Raw genomic sequence first — 16,067 nt, forward strand, 5'->3', positions numbered from 1 at the left:
GGAGTTTATTTTTCTATAATCTTCTCTGATGTCCTTTACCTTGGAGGCACTGTTTTTGAGAGTGTTTTTAATAGTTTTTGGTTAGCTTTGCATTAACTGATGCATCATGAGGTATGTTGTGATTTTTTTCGCCTTCGTTCCCACTGAATAAATTAAACCTCCTCGTTTGATTAAATTTAATTCCCACTGACGTAAACGGGGATATTTTGTTGTTGTTTCGTTCGCTCTTTGCTGTTCTTATCGAGCAAACTCTAGTTGAGATGCTAATCAAATAAGTGGGAAATTAAACTATTAATTTTGTCGGGCGCCTCCTGAATCTTTACCAAGTCTCTACAGAAATCATCACGCTTAAATGACTCAAACAAGGGGGTTGTAAGGTGAGATGTTATCATTTATTCATCGTACGGGTGAGATATGATTCTATTTTCAGGGTGTATTTTTCACGTATGTCCGGGAGCAACAGATGAAAATTAGCCTGGGCTAGATAAAATAAAGTGTTAGTGCTCACCTGTATCCTGCAGAAGTAGTTGGTTGCAGGCAGCAGCCCTTTCATTTCGTGGCTGAGCCCCGGTCCGCTGTAACACACCTGCATGCTGCCCTCAGCGGCTCCCCACTCCAGACGAAACTCTGTCACTGGAGCTCCGTTGCAGGGTGGGGCCTAGAAGACAAACATCAAATGTGGTTGAACTCTGCTTTGACTAATAATTTGTGTCCGATATGGTTTTTCCACAAACGTTTTATTATCACTAAAAATTTACAAATTACTCCTTCTATCCGTTTATCATTTCATAAGTTTAACTGCTGCACAAAAGATGTATCTTACTTCACTTCAGCGTATATGCACTGGACCACGATTCGCTCCCAGACTAGTTGTGATGTCACGCTCATATGTACACTCGAGTAAACTGATTTAAAGTGAGCACAGAGAAACTTCTACCCCTTCAGCAGATGAATGTGAATACTTTCTAGTTTCAAACTCTGCACATACATCACTCGGTATGCACAGTGAGGCTTAAACATCCGAGTGAAGTAAGTAAGTATTAGGCAAAATGCATTTCTGAGTAGAGGGAGACTAATATATTCATACGTTTTCCAACTTATTCTCAGGATGATGTGAGCGCTATTAGAATTTGTGTTGGTCAGTGAGGGAATGTAGATGAGGTAGATGAGTGGGGTCTTACCTCCCAGCTCACCACGACACAGCTGGGGGATTTGCATGTGGTGGACGGAGCCTTGCATTGCTCGGGGGCCCCGGGGCCGGTTGTAACCTCGCAGCGCTCCGAAAGGGGCCCGAACTGTCAGCACGACAGAACAACAACAAAAAAAAAAAGTTTTACATTTGAGAAACTAAATATTTAAATCATATTAGGTGAGAGAGGAATGAAAGCATGCAGCAGAAAAACAAACAAACAATCTCTTCTCCTGCTATTGATGGATCAGTTTTGACAGTCTTTCTCACCCCAGCTTTGTTTGCCGCCTTGAGCCGGAAGCTGTAGGTTTTGCCAGGCATTAAACCTCCCACAGAGCAGTCCAGCTCTGGACCCTGGTAAACCTCCCGGCTCTCCTCAGACTGCGGCCCACTCACTTCCACGCTGTAGCAGGACACTGGGCTGCCCCCGTCTACCTGAGGGGGACCTGGGAAATTTGTACAACCAGTGTTTATACATCAATACACTTTAAAAAAAAAAAAAAAAGGGGGCTTTCCAGGAAAAGAAAAAAACATACAGTATAAAAAGAGAAATGTACAACAAAATAATACAAACTGCATTATCAAAGCACGCTGCTTTGAGGTAGTTCACCAGACAAATAAATGCATCAACAGAAGCTAGAATACATCCCACACAGATCTGAGTTGAAGAGGAATGACTCACCCCAGCGCAGTTGCACCTCCCTGGCTTTGGGCTTGCCCACCAGCCGAGGGGGCTGGCAGGGACCCGGGGGCACTGCAGGAGTCTGGACCTGCAGGGTCTCCGACAGCTTGCAAGAAAGACAACACTCCAATTAAGACCCAGAAAGAATAACAAATTGACAATCTCATCCCCCCCCCCCCCCCCCCTCCTCTCTTTCTCTCTCTCTCTCAAACAACACAGAGGATACAGATTGTTATTTTCACCAGCTTATCAGACTAAATCAGGCAACAACATGCCAGAAAGGAGATAAATGTGAAAGCTTCATTCAAAAAAGGTACATACACACACAGAGAAATATCCTGCATTCCTTATAAAGCTGTGGATAAAGTTGGAGAGATTGTCTGGCGAGCAGGGGGGAAATAAAAAAAAAAAAAAAAAAAGACCCAAAAAACGTTTTTTCTTTTTCCAGACTACTCCTGTGACAAAAGGCAAACATGTGAGTGTTATGTCACATTGATGTCACATTGTGCTACACCCAAAAAAGGCTGCAGCTTGCCACCGTGAGTCATGTTTCTTTTACAAGCTCCGTCATGAATAAATGCATGCGCTAACAGCTGATGAAGAAATTAATGAAGAGCGTCTGTGAACTGAACTAATTAAGAAAAACATCCTCTGACACATGCGGGGAGGGGTTAATCGATTAGCAAGCTTTGTCTTGTACTTACACACCAGGAAGCATAGTCTAATCTCTCAACATAGGAGACTGGCTGAATGACAATTTCTCATTAAAACTTACCATAAATAGAGCGCATATCTAGAATTATTCATGTAAAATTTATCAGATCAATCGTGGGATGTGGTGAGATTCGCGGCTTGCTTGCCCCTAACTGTTACATTATATGCGACAGCCGAGAAAAACGTGTCAATAATAAGGGAGCAGATAGGAACACAATGCGCAATTATCTGGGTTTATATAGCTGCATTGTTGTGTGGACTGTAATAGCCACCATAGAGGAGAGTTGACCCTGCTTTGTAATGACATTGTAAGTCCATTTTAAGTTAGATAAAGAAATGATTAGTAATTAGATTTGTGTCATTGTTATTTTTATTTAAAGTCACTTTTTTGGCATTATTGCCTTTAATGGACAGTTGAAAGTGAAGAGGCAGAAAATAAGGGGAGAGAGAGAGAGAGAGAGAGAGAGAGAGACAGAGAGGGGGGGGTATTATGTGCAACAAAGACCCCCAGCTGGAATCAAATCACAGACATCTCGCTGTAACCTTTCAGCTAACGGGGTGCGATTCGCTTTCAACTTTTAACCAGCAGTCTTTGTACTTGTCTATTATATTATGTATTTAATAAGACAGGTGAGATTTTGCGCTCCCCCCTTCTACCGGCGGATCAAATCGAATGGTAACTGATCGGCAAACTCTTTGAATTCCTGTGTGAGGGACCACGTGTGCTGATGCTGAATGACTCACCGGGCTCTGCCCCCCCTCGCTCATGCAGTAAACTCGTGTCTGGTAGGAGCAGCCGGGCTTCAAGCCTTCGCACACATGCTCCGCAGCTGGCCCTGAATACACCAGCTCCCATGACAGACCTTAAGTACAAACACATTTCAAAAAAAAAAAAAAAAATCATTTTTAAATTATTGTGGGTCACTTTCCAAAAACGTAATTTTCCTTTTTATTTCAATAACTGTCAAACATTTTCTTTATCACCGCTTGTGACTTACCGCTTAAGCCTTCAGACAGCTCCACAACATACTTTGTGACTTCTGCTCCGCCGTTATCTTTCGGGGGCTCTAAAGTGTAAAAACAAATTTAAAAAAAAATCATTATCAAACAGCACTGACCGAGTTCTTTAACTGGCTATGTCAGACTTCATGTTGCAAGCTCAGTTTCTACTATGCTATGCAAGTCTGGAAATTGGGAAAAAAGAAGCAATTCAGCCCAATTAGTTGTGTACTTGACTAATAAACGCACTATGAAACACGGGGAGGGATTAGATAACATAACTTGCTCCATCTCAAAACTCTCAAAACACTGGACACACTGAGAAATTTGACAATGTTTTCACAACTGCAGACATATTTTTTTTCATTTTAAAAACTGGAGGAAAAGTCCAGGCACAGCAGTGAGTGATGTGTTTGTTCAGTGAGGTGTAGGAAGGATTCATGTTGATGTTTGAATTAAGGAGAGAACTGTCATTCATCCATTGTACAGACTGTTTGGTATGTCATCCGTCTCAGGCGGACTCATCGATGGTCTCGCCGGAGCACAATGAGGAAAAAGTGAACTGTGCGCTGGTGTAAACTGGCCTTGTCAGGCTGTCGGCCGCGTGCGAGACTGAAAAGTTTTGATAAGGGAAAGGGCAACTGGTAGAAGATGCTCACCCCAGGCCATCTTGAAGCTGTTGGGCAGAACTCTTCCCCTGATGACAGGTCGGCAGGGACAGCTGGGTCTATCTGGGTTTGTGACAAACTCTACCACCTGGCTAGGGTTACTCTTCCCCTCGGAGTTGTATGCCGCCACCTGGAGGGGATGCATGAATACAGACAGCGAGGAGTCAGATTTTTCCTGTTGGAATCGGCTAGTCGATGAGGACAAGTGTATAAATGTCGTTAATGTTTCTAGATAACAAGCTGGACTCAGAGAAGGGTAATGAAGGGATTGGGGGAGACGCAGTGAGTATAAGAGCTGAAATATTTCAGGCACGGATGCAACGAGCCACACCTCCAACACCAACTGCGTCTTTGTCGTGTGAGGTTGTGTGTCAGCCGTTGAGTTTTGCACTTGTGACTATTGGAGGAACAACTCTGCCCCACCGCTCCGTGTCGGTACCTTTTATACAGAACAGCGAAGCGGATTAAAGGCGCAGTATTCCCGCCTTGAACAGGCTGTGTTAAAAGGGGCTTATAATGTCCTATAATGTCCGTTCTGCTGCAGCAGATGTGTTGCGCTGGTGTATTCAGGCCGTAACGCTCTCCGCCTGCAGCTGTAATGGCCTCAGAAAACATTATCAAAGAGATACAGCTCCCTAAATCGACAGATATATTTCAACAACATTGTTTCGATACCACAAATACTGCAATCAAAAACAAACAAAACAACAAAAAAAACAGGCAATAAGCTTTAGTGGCATTTGCATTTCAGCGTGGCACATCTGCGATAATATGGTAAATAAATCTCTGTGAGCCTGCTGAGTACAGCTCATCCACACGCTTTACCAAGACGAACCTACTCAGCAGCCAGCCTCCCCTCACCCTGTGTGGCTGGATGATTGGAAATTAGGGAGGGAAGGGAGTCTTGAGAGTGACTAATAAACATTTCTATAATTTATGCATATGGTGGTTTGTTTAGGTAAACTAAACAAACTTGTAGCAGTTTGTTTAGGTAAACTAAACAAACTGCTACATTTTCGTCAGTCTCATGTTTAGGGGGTGCTGTAATATGGATTTTTCCAGCACCTGACGTTATCACTTAGTGCAGGCAAAGGACGACCGTTAAGTATCGAGCTGCTTCGAATGACTGTGACGCAGCTCTCGGCTTCAACAGATGACTCAGTTTAATAGTAGCACAGCTTTTTAGCCAAACTGACTATGACAAAGTTGTGAAATATATATATATAATTCATACAATTAACTTCTATAATGAAATATAACTCTACTCTGTTTTTAAAAAGGGATAGGTCTATACATAAGTATTGATTATGTATTCAGCATGAACGGCCTTAGTGGGAACTGAACCACGAACCCTGGCAGCGTTAGAGTCACATTTCTAAAGAGTACGCTTTGTTCCCACAGTCAAACTCTGATTGCAGACACATTGCACAGGCTACCTGCGGTTTCACCGAGCCGAGAATTTTTTTTTTTTTTTAACACCTTTGAAAATCTACCTGGAATTGATCTGATGACTCATTTAAAAACTAGCAAAACTGTCAAGATGGTTCACTTTTGCTTGAACGTTTCTCGTCAGAGCTTTGAGGAAAAGGAAAAAAAGATGAGGTGTTTGTATAAATATACTGACTCAATCTATTTTTTCAACTTGATTGCATCTGTTCAGATTTTATTATGAGCATCATTCTTGCAATAGTCTTTACTACAGGTAAAGGATGGTCACCTGTGATTCGTCAGAGCCATTTAGTAAGTAGTCCATAGTCAGACGGTTAGTAGAGAAACAATTTAGAAGTGAAAATGTGAGAATAAGAGAAGAGGGGAACTGAGGGAAAGACAAAAGAGAAAAATAAAAGTGACATGGAGAGAAAGACAAACTCATTACAACCAGCCAAAAAAAGCTACTGTGGCTCCAACATTTTTGCTTGACTAGCTTCTCACTTGTACCCTGCATGTGATGAGCAGTGGAGTCCTCCTGTTTATGCTTTCAGTTGCCCACCGCCATGCTGGCAGAATCCTGCAAACGGATGAGTCATAGGACCACTGTGGTCCTCAGCACCCTCCCTGCCTGAAGCCTGTCCCCTCCACTCATACACACACACACACATTGCTGCAGCCTAAATTGAACCTGTGGATCACCGGCTTTGACTGTAAAACATCACAGGGCTCCCTTACCCGAAACTTGTACTTGGTGCTCCTGTGGAGGTTCTTGATGGTGCATGAGAGGTCATCTCCATCGTAGCTTGGCTGGAAGCCATATCCCTGGGACCAAGACAAATGATAAAAGAAAGAAAGAAAACAACCAGGTGAGCGATGACTTACAAGACAACCACTGTAGCACAGAAAACAAAGTGGTCTGCAGGAGAAAAACAGCTACAGGGGATAGGGGGGGGGGGACTTTTTTGTGTTTTCCCTGGCAGGCACTATGTCTGCAGGAATCTGCTTGAGAGAGCACAGGCAGTGGTGACAGTAGCTATAAATGTCACATAATTTTAGAGGGAACTGTTTTAAGTGTCACAAAAAATAAGATGTGGATTAGATTTTTTTCCCTTTCGCTGGGTGTAAATGTATAAGTGAGCTCCTCAATGCGGTAAGTAGCTACATGAGAATGTGAATCGACCAGGAAAATAGATGTCTAACATTGAGAACTGTATGTGTTTTGTTAATGGTGTTCATATTTCATGTTGTCTGCATATAAACTCAAAGAAATACACTGTGAAATACTGCTCTCCAAGAAGTAATGGCTCTGCAACTGCAACAGGCATCTAACATAGAAGGGACACAATCTGGCCATTTTACAGAAAAAACTTTTAGCTGCAGATACTAATGCGTCATTTATGCATTTCAATGTCAACTTCTTCTATTTAAAAGGAGAAAAAAAAAAAAGAGTTCATAATGAGGTAGTGAGTCATACCGAGCCTTCCTCCTCCATCTCCAAAATATAGTAGATGTCATCCTCCTTCGGAGAGCTAGTGGGCCTCTGCCACTTCAGACACAGCCAGGTCACCCCCGCCATCTCCAGCTCTGGAGGGAAGGGTGGCAATGGCACACTGCATGAGGTGAACAGGTCCACCACTTCACTGAACTCGCTGGGGAGGGCAGAGAGAGAGAGAGAGAGAGAGAGAGAGAGAGAGAGAGAGAGAGAGACAGAGGATGGGAGAGAATGGGAGAAAGAGACAGGAGAGACAGGAGTGAGAGACACACATGTGCACACAGATGGGAGACGGTGAATGGAAGAAAACAGTGACATAAAAACAGACAACAAGGGAGGGTTGCCGTCCGAGAAATAAGCCGTAAGCGTGTAAAAGGCGCCCACCTTATACCCATGTCGTTTTTGGCTGCGAGGCGGAAGGAGTATCTTGAGGCTGGTGAGAGCTTGGTAAGTCTGTACTGCTTATGAGAGCCATAGTAGCACTGTTCATAAGCCCCAGTGCCCTTCCCCTTCAGAGAACAAGAATAAGTCACTAAAAATCTCAACTGCATATAAAACATCAAAGCACATTTATTTCATGTAGAATAAAAAAAAAAAAAAAAATACCTCATCCCACTGAAGAATGTAGTTTTGGATCTTGGAACCGTTGTCACATGGAGCCTGTAGATAAACCACACGTGGTGTGATTATTACATCTTAATCAGATAATAAATAGTATACACATACCACTTCATAGACCAGTCTGTGTATGAAACCTTCTCTTTTTCACTCCGTATGCCTTTAAAAAGTAAAAACTTTAAGGAAGGATTAAACGCCTATAACTATTATTATTACTCATATCTCTATTATTATTCTTATTGTTGTTGTTGTTGTTGTTGCTGTGCTTCTCTGAGTCTCTCTGCCCTCCCTTTTTCTTTCTCTCTCAACCCAACCCACCTAGAGCCCGGTTCTGCTTTAGCGCTCTTTCTGTTAAAAAGGGGAGTTTTGCCTTGCCGTTGTCGCCAAGTGCTTGCTCATGTTGGGTCTCTGTAATGTAAAGAGTACAGTCTAGACCTGCTCTATGTGAAAAATACCCAGAGATAACTTCTGTTGTGATTTGGCCATATATAAATAAAACTGACACTAGCTACAGAGAAGCAATCTTCAGTAACACTAATAACAAATAAGATGCATCCAGGTGTGCACACATTTTTTTTTTTTAAAGATTATTTTTTCAGGCTTTTGCCTTTATTTGACAGACTGTATAGAGACAGGAAATGAGGGGTATGATATGTGGTATGCGCGTTAACCGTTAGGCCACCAGGGCACCAGTGCAAACTTTTTTTTTAAGGTTTAATTAATCAAGTGAAGGTTTGCTGACCGTGTATTGTCGTTCTTGCTAAACCCCCACACGTCTACACTCACACCTGGGAGGTGATCTTTGCAACTACTTTTTACTGCTAGCAATTAAGTAACTTTAATTAAGCTACAGAAATACCACACTGAATGAGATCTCAGTAACAGCAGCGACATTTGTTGACTGTTTCTCAATCAATGTTTACTCTTTTTATCAGCCGTTTTATATCATTTGTAAGGTGTGACCTTTTAGTCATTAACCAATTTCTCCTACATTTAAGCTATTTAAGAAGACAGATGCATGTGTGGCTAGAATCAGACGTTAAAACCTGCATCAAAAAAGGCGCTATGGGTACCACTATAATTAAACAGAACACTAAATTATATGTAACACCTTGGTATGATTACTGTAAACATAGAGACCATGCTATTTCTAGTGTTTATAATGAATCCTGTTGATTTCTGTTATATTGCTGGTTCTTCTCCATCCTCCTTCCATCAATCACCCTTCTGTTTTTACCTTCCACTGCACTGCAATTGTGTTCTTGGTCCCGCTGGCCTTCCTGGGAGGATTGGGAGGATCCGGCTCACAGCTTAATGTGGTGAAGCTCACAGCCTCTGACGGGCTTCCCTGTAAACAGTTACACATGGCCTGGACCCTGAGGAAAGAAGACCAAAGTGGTTACATGTTCCTCTGTGTATTAACACTGTAGCTAAAGCAAAAGCAGGTGGATGGTTGCACCAACCTGACGTGATAGTCTGTTGCTGGTCGAAGGTCTTCTAAAGTTGCACTTAGTTCTTCCCCACTGCATCAAAGGACAACAGGAAAAAACTTTAGTGTTATTTCAACTAACTATCAATGTAAAATCTCTACTCATGGCATCTTGCTGGTAATGCTTACCAGTACATGCTCTTGTACTTCCCGTCTTTGCCGCTAAATGAGATGGAGACCTCGTAGCTGAAGGGCCCGGAGGGGCTGCAGTCATCCTCCATACTGCCGTTCTCACTCTCTGGTCTGGTGGGAGCACTCCAGCTCACTACCGCTCCTCTGGCCTGGATGTCTGACACCTATCATACGAATATTTCATTTGTCACTATCGAGTCTACTTAACACCATCAAAGCTTTTCATTGAATGAAGCTTTTCCCCCTCCCTCTAAAAACACAGCACCTGCTAAATCCCAAAATACTTATCACACAATTTTACTAGCCTAAACCTGAGTCCAAAGAAGACCATGTCATGTAATTATTCTTGTACCAAGTTTCAAAGTCTTATAAGTATAGCAAGACAAGATATTATTCTTAAATTTCCAAAATCCTGACCAACAAAAAAGAAAAAAAAAAAATCACATAGCTTGGTAGAGGAAAAGACAGGGATCAAAATATTCAAACTTATGCCACTTTGGGAAAAGGTTTTCCAGCACTTGGCAGGATGTGCTGTGCAAGATTTTTTCATTCTGTTTTGAGGAGATTTAAAAATAGCCTGAGCTACACTGCGGGGGGGTGGGGGGGGGGGGATTCATATATGGAAGAACTCAATGAGGTCAAGTCTGTATCTCCTCCTCCTCCCCTCTGCCCCGGGGGCCCACCTTACCCCTTTGCTCCCTACAGTTCACTTCTCAGTCCTTTAACAAACCAGTGTGACAGCAAAGAGGGGAAATAAATAAATAAATAGCCTTTCCACTGTATTAGACCCCCCCCCCCCTCCCTTACAGTTTATCCATCATCTTTGCAATAGACTTGTTTTGCTACTTTTACAAGGAGTTCAGACCTTGGTGACAGTGTATGACAAATCCCATCTTATATGAGGTCAAGGAAATACTATTTCTAGTTGTACTGATTCTCATCCAGCTGCTGTCCAGATTGCTGCTGTGAACTTTCAAAGAATAAAAACACGTTTGTTGACTTTTGCATATATGCATATTCCTAGCTGATTATTGCCATGAGTCTAATATTCTAATCTTATATTTTTGAGCTAAATAAATGCTTGTCTATGAGCTGACCTGCAGTAAAATAAAGATATGAGACCTTGGTAATTGTCAAGTTAAAAAAAATCAGTATTTCATAAATTTTAGTAAGTGCCTGCATAGATGTTTGGCACATGTGGGAATAGAAACCCCCACATGGATGCTAGTCAGCAGGTCTGACTCCATTAGCGAGATGTCAGCAAGAATTCATCATGGATGTTAATAGAATGTTTAATGAAGCGACACATTTGCGTCATTACCAGTTTTCATGAACACAGCGCTGATAAGAGTCACATAAAAATCATGCGAGTTGTATCAATTAGATAAAAGAAAAGAACAATTATGATAATATAGCAGAAGTGAATACTAACCACTGCTTTACTGATGGTACTCAATAGCGCTTGCAGGGCCTGAGCTTCCTCGTCCAGCTCTGAGGAGAAAAACACAGACATAAAACGTCACCGACTTTATGAAATTGAGAGAAAAATCTTTTTTAAAGTGCCTGTTTCTGTTTAAATTCAACTATTTCTTCAGGACCCTATGTGATCTGCAATATTTATCTCACTATTGTAACGTTTCTGAGTGTTATTTCTGTGCTGTGTGCTTCTTCTTGACAGTTTAGTAATGGCTCTAAGTTTGCACCATCTACAGCATCAATGAAATAGCCGTTGAAAGAAAAAAATAACCCAAAACATTTACATTTTAGTAGCATATAGCTAACATTCTTGTGTTCCTAGATTTTAGCATCTTCATTGTGGTGAAGTTTCTTTTTCCTCCACTTTCAAAATTGACAGTAATACCTTAATTATACACTTGTTTCACCAAATAGCAGTGTCCATGATTAATGAGTAGTCAGAGTTCACGCAATCAAGAATAATGTCGGCCGTGTTGCTGATCCCTCTCTGCCACCAGCCACTGTGGCGCCATTCTCGGCGCTTAAAACACAACACAACATCCCAACATCCGTGTTGGTTGTAGGGCCCCGATAGTAAACCTTGACGAACCTCTAACCTTCTAACCTCCTTACCTCCTGACTCTCCGTTTTTTCCCCTGCCTGTCTGCTTATCAGGGCCGGCCGCCGCGTGGCTGGGCTGTCCCTGCTCCGCCTCCGGCCCTTTCCCTCCGACTCCGTTGTGAATGTCCTGCGTCGGCGGGCTGCTGCAAGTCTTCTGCGGCGAAGGGGGAGGGCTGTCCTTCACTTGCCCTCCTCCTCCGCCTCCCTGACGCTCCTTCAGCTTCTTCTGCAGACGCTCGTACGTTTTGCTAGTTCTGTCGTCTCTGTGGACAAACGATGGGCGTCCGTGTTGGGAGTGAGAATCTGCAGAGACTGAAGCGACAAAAAAAGGTTACTTGTGAGTAGGATATACAAATAAACAGGGCAGTACCCTCGGTGATTAAGAAGACTAAACAGATTGACTCAGTTGATTGTAGAGGTCACCTGTGCCAATAAAGTACTGGAGACAAATAAATAACATCTTAATATAGCGATACAACCCAGACGCTGACTGCTGGCTCCGACTCACCCTGCTCTGAGTAGATATGAGCCGGATGGTACTGGGAGATGTACTGAGAGCTCATGTCGCCCACGCCCCCCGCCATGCCCGTGTACAGGTGGGGCGGCGGGGGCATCATGGCGGGGTGTGGGATGAAGGCAGGCAGGTGGGCGTGGGGTGGAGGTGGAGGGTGGTGGAGAGGGGAGTGGCCCCCTGGGTGGAAATCTGGTTGCTGAGGTAAAACCAGAACCCGCCGCACTCCGTTTTCTTCTATGATCTGAGAAAACAAAAAGGACAGAAAGTGGATATCAAAAGCTACTCTTGAGTTCGACGATCAGAAACGCCGGACTGGAAACAGAACGCGTACCTGTGAAACGTATCCAGGAGGCACATAGATTGGAGGCACTGAACCATTTGGAGACATCATGGGAACCTGAGCAGGACCTGTGGAGGAGGAAGGAGAGAGATCAAACACTTTCCCCCCCCGGGGCAAACACCTGCTTCATCTGTAAATGTGCTGAAGCGTTAGAGCGGTGTGCTGAAATTTCAGTCCGACCAGGTTCATTCAAGCCCTCGCCTCAGTCCAACTGCTAACAAATGTTCTCATACCAAACCTAATTATTATTATTATTGTTATAACTCTCTCTCACACACACACACACACACAAATGAATAAGTTTTTTCATCTGTTTGGTACAGTTAATGACTAAACACTACAGTGGTAGTATTTAGAGTCTCTAAATACTTCTAAGTACTTCAGTAACCAAAAGTCTCAGTGGCTGTTGCTATGGAGAAGATGCCAACCAGAAACTCAGAGCTGTAGCACATTCATAATGCTTTGTTGTTGTAGTCAGGAACAAAACACCACACATTAGTTGATGAATTGATTAAAACTGGCTCAGATTCCAAAGTTTCCAACAGTATGTGAGCTTTGTGATGGCATGAGTCGAATTCTCTTCTAAGATTTGTACATGTATACAGTTTTTTGAAAGTACTTTTGACTTTTTAAATCAGAGAGCCACTTTTCTACTCAAATAATACATTGAGTTTTACTTCCATAACCCTGGTCACTCAATATAACTCTTCCCACTTTGTCACTCTACGGTATATAAAGACTTTTCTACCTCAGAAAATCCCCACGTGGCTGATTCACTCTTCTGAACCAGCTGCATTTTCACTGATTATTTCATTATGACCAAGAAAAAGACAAAGAAATGCATTTTTTTGGGGGGGGGGGAAATCTTGGCAAATGCAAGAAGACCACTTTACAAAAGTGCTGAGAAACAACAAATTTTCCTGCATGGCTGAGTTGTAGTGCAGCGGCTTAGCTCAGCTCAGAGAACTGACAACTCAGCAAAAAGCCTGGGAGAGAGAGAGAAAGAGAGAGAGAGAGAGAGAGAGGGACCTCTGGCCAAGTTTGCACATTCGCACATTTCTCTTTTTTTTTTATAAAACTAAGACATAAATACTAGGACCCCGACTCCACATGTCTCGCAGGCGAGCGAAAAGATCTACAACACACACACACACACACTGACCTCCCGGCGGCCCGCTTGAGGAAGAGTTTTCCTTCATGTTGTCAAAGCTGGTGCAAGCGGAAAGAAAGCACTTCTAAAAATGAGCAGCCATACTGGGCCCACGAATACAGAGGCTGGCCTGTGTAACGATACATTAAACCCTCCCACTCCCGGACCCTAGCGCCGCCCCCCTCAGGTGCTGAGGTCCAAAAGCACCACCTCTCAGGGGAGAGTTGATATATTGCTTATGCAGCTGCCAGTTTGTTACTGGCTAAACTAATACGGTCTAGTACGACAACACCCTGCAGTAAATCTTACCTTCTGAAGTTTGAAAAGTTGTTGAAATTGGTTTTGAAAGGTTCAACTTTATGATAATTTTGCAGACTATAGCTTGTGGTGTTGTTTTGATTATATTGCTTTATACTGTGTTTAGTATAATTTCAGGGTAGACTAAAATATTTGCAACACGTCTCTATAATAAAAGCATCAAACTAGAAACATTAAGACGTTCATGAAGGTGGGATTTATTACAGGGCTGCATTAGTTTTATCTAAGTATATCTGATAAATTAGCGACCCGAGTGTACACGTCAACACAGAACGACACCGGTCCAAAGTTCATGCCGCACGTCATAGCTGAATATAGAGACTGTTTGCAAGGTTTACATACACAGGTAGTTGGGTTTTGTAGATGATGTAGTGATGCAGAACACTCAAACTCTATCCTATTATTTATTATAGGCTGTTTGTAGTCCTCTCCCACTGACACACTATAGCATGCTATGCCACGACCGACTGATTTGACCCAGGATGTTGCAGGAATAAACAATGACATATTCTACTCTCAGCCGTCTTATTGGTCGGCGTTTAACGTGTGGTAATGCACACAACAAGAGAGCACCGCTATTTAAAGTTTTGCTATTTAGGCTTTTACATATTTTTGTAGATCCTGTATAGGTTTCTGTGGTTTCTGTGGAGTTTAGTTTTATATCGCTGGTCTTACTTTCATCTAACATACAGCAGCCACACTCATCCGTTCTGATCTGCTCTCCTACATCCTACTGAAGCTGTATTAGCTGTGTTGGGTTAATAACGATGCAAACCAAACACTTTTTGCATCCGCTGCTTAAGATTAAAGCTTTCCGGTTGTAAGCCTCGATAAGGCTTTTTTTTTTTTTTATTGTGATGAAGCTACAGTAAATACAGCGATATTTTCCCCTGAGTGTGGTGCCCAAATGCTATAATCTATACAATAACATATCAACATTTCTCTACCAAAGTTTTAAATATTTTAAAGGGAGGAATTGATAAAGAAGCATTTACATTGAGCTGGTAGATGAGGAGTACAGTAGAGTAAAGTTTTAAAGCCTCAGCGGGGCAATTTGGTTTACAGGCAGCAGTCCATAATAATAAATACACAAAGAATACAACAAGTAGTAAAACCTGTAGGTGACAGACACTTATTGCTGTTTTTATGAACCAGAGGACGTCATCAAACTAAGAACCACCTTTTTACCATTGTGTCTTGTTTTATTGAACACTACTCATACCATGCTCATATAACCCACGATTGCGCACTTCATGGCTCAGCCCAGGTATCCCGGCCATATGGACAAATGCCAGTATTGAATTACCGTGCCCATAATTTACCAGACGCACGGCACAGTGGTCGGCGATGGTGAGGTGTGACTCAGGATGACAGGGCCGACGTGAAGTAAAAAGAGATGAAATGTTTGGCCCTGGTGTGTCATTCTAATGTAATATATCTGTAAGCAGAGGTTAAATTGTATTTACTGTTTTTGTTTTTCATTAGGATTGCAATAACCTAATAAGATGGGTCGTCTCGGAAACTTAAAAATGAACAGAGTTCAAGTTGGTACAGGCCTGGATTAGATCTTGAGACTGTATCACATATCAAGCACACAATAAGACTCTGTACAGTTTCCCAAAACTGTGTGTGTACTGTGAGCTACTAGATGCACTCTTCATGAAACTTTTTTTTAAATTGATCTTGCAATATATTACTTTCTGTTGGTCGAAAAAATTTGTAATTCGTATATTTGCTAATAAACTTCATTGGACAGACGGATAGTAAGTATTCCTCTTATACTGAAATCAAAAAAGGGCAAAGAGCTTTGAAGCTCCTCTCAGCAGACTAATAGGCAGTGAGTCATTTTCCTACCTAAGAACACCGTGTGCAAGGACAAAAATCTCAATTCAGGGAGCATGAGAGAGCTAAGCCGGGAATTGAAGGCAGTCACACTGGCTCAGCCCTCAAGATTTCGATATAATTCGAGTGAGGGTTCAAAATATGTACCGTAAAACTCCGCTCACTTTTAAGACCAATAAAATGTTGAGTTTATGCCACGCGGAGCTCTGCTGTGCACCTGCCTGGTGACTGATTAAGGCAAGTTAATGCTGCCAATGCTGACTAACAGGAAATCTGATGAATCACATTAGCATCCTATATGCCATTGTTTGCCAGTTTAGAATAAAAGGCTTTTGTGTGTACTGACTTGGAGAGTGTAGGGAGGAGAGTACCAGCAGAAAGAATACGGGTGAGGGAGGTAGGATGATGGACCC

At 42.5% G+C, this 16,067-nt stretch overlaps 1 protein-coding gene across 4 annotated transcripts in view; it reads right to left on the reverse strand.

The window, feature by feature from the left end:
- The window catches only part of fndc3a (fibronectin type III domain containing 3A), a 53,354-nt gene that overhangs the window by 6,952 nt on the left and 30,335 nt on the right, over positions 1-16,067 (reverse strand). For 3 of the 4 annotated variants that reach the window (XM_044355010.1, XM_044355011.1, XM_044355013.1), the window contains 18 exons: positions 12,336-12,412; positions 11,999-12,245; positions 11,503-11,802; positions 10,847-10,905; positions 9,412-9,578; positions 9,257-9,316; positions 9,031-9,169; positions 7,782-7,835; positions 7,560-7,684; positions 7,158-7,332; positions 6,419-6,505; positions 4,244-4,382; positions 3,584-3,652; positions 3,330-3,448; positions 1,872-1,977; positions 1,460-1,635; positions 1,182-1,295; positions 509-658 (listed from right to left, as the gene is read on the reverse strand). In XM_044355010.1, the coding sequence (XP_044210945.1) occupies positions 509-658; positions 1,182-1,295; positions 1,460-1,635; positions 1,872-1,977; positions 3,330-3,448; positions 3,584-3,652; positions 4,244-4,382; positions 6,419-6,505; positions 7,158-7,332; positions 7,560-7,684; positions 7,782-7,835; positions 9,031-9,169; positions 9,257-9,316; positions 9,412-9,578; positions 10,847-10,905; positions 11,503-11,802; positions 11,999-12,245; positions 12,336-12,412 (2,363 nt within the window). Of the gene's footprint in view, positions 1-508; positions 659-1,181; positions 1,296-1,459; positions 1,636-1,871; positions 1,978-3,329; positions 3,449-3,583; positions 3,653-4,243; positions 4,383-6,418; positions 6,506-7,157; positions 7,333-7,559; positions 7,685-7,781; positions 7,836-9,030; positions 9,170-9,256; positions 9,317-9,411; positions 9,579-10,846; positions 10,906-11,502; positions 11,803-11,998; positions 12,246-12,335; positions 12,413-13,506; positions 13,609-16,067 lie in introns of those variants that run through there. The other variant, XM_044355012.1, reaches the window with a different exon arrangement.

This window comes from Thunnus albacares, chromosome 6, assembly GCF_914725855.1.
Source record: "Thunnus albacares chromosome 6, fThuAlb1.1, whole genome shotgun sequence".
Taxonomy (NCBI): domain Eukaryota; kingdom Metazoa; phylum Chordata; class Actinopteri; order Scombriformes; family Scombridae; genus Thunnus; species Thunnus albacares.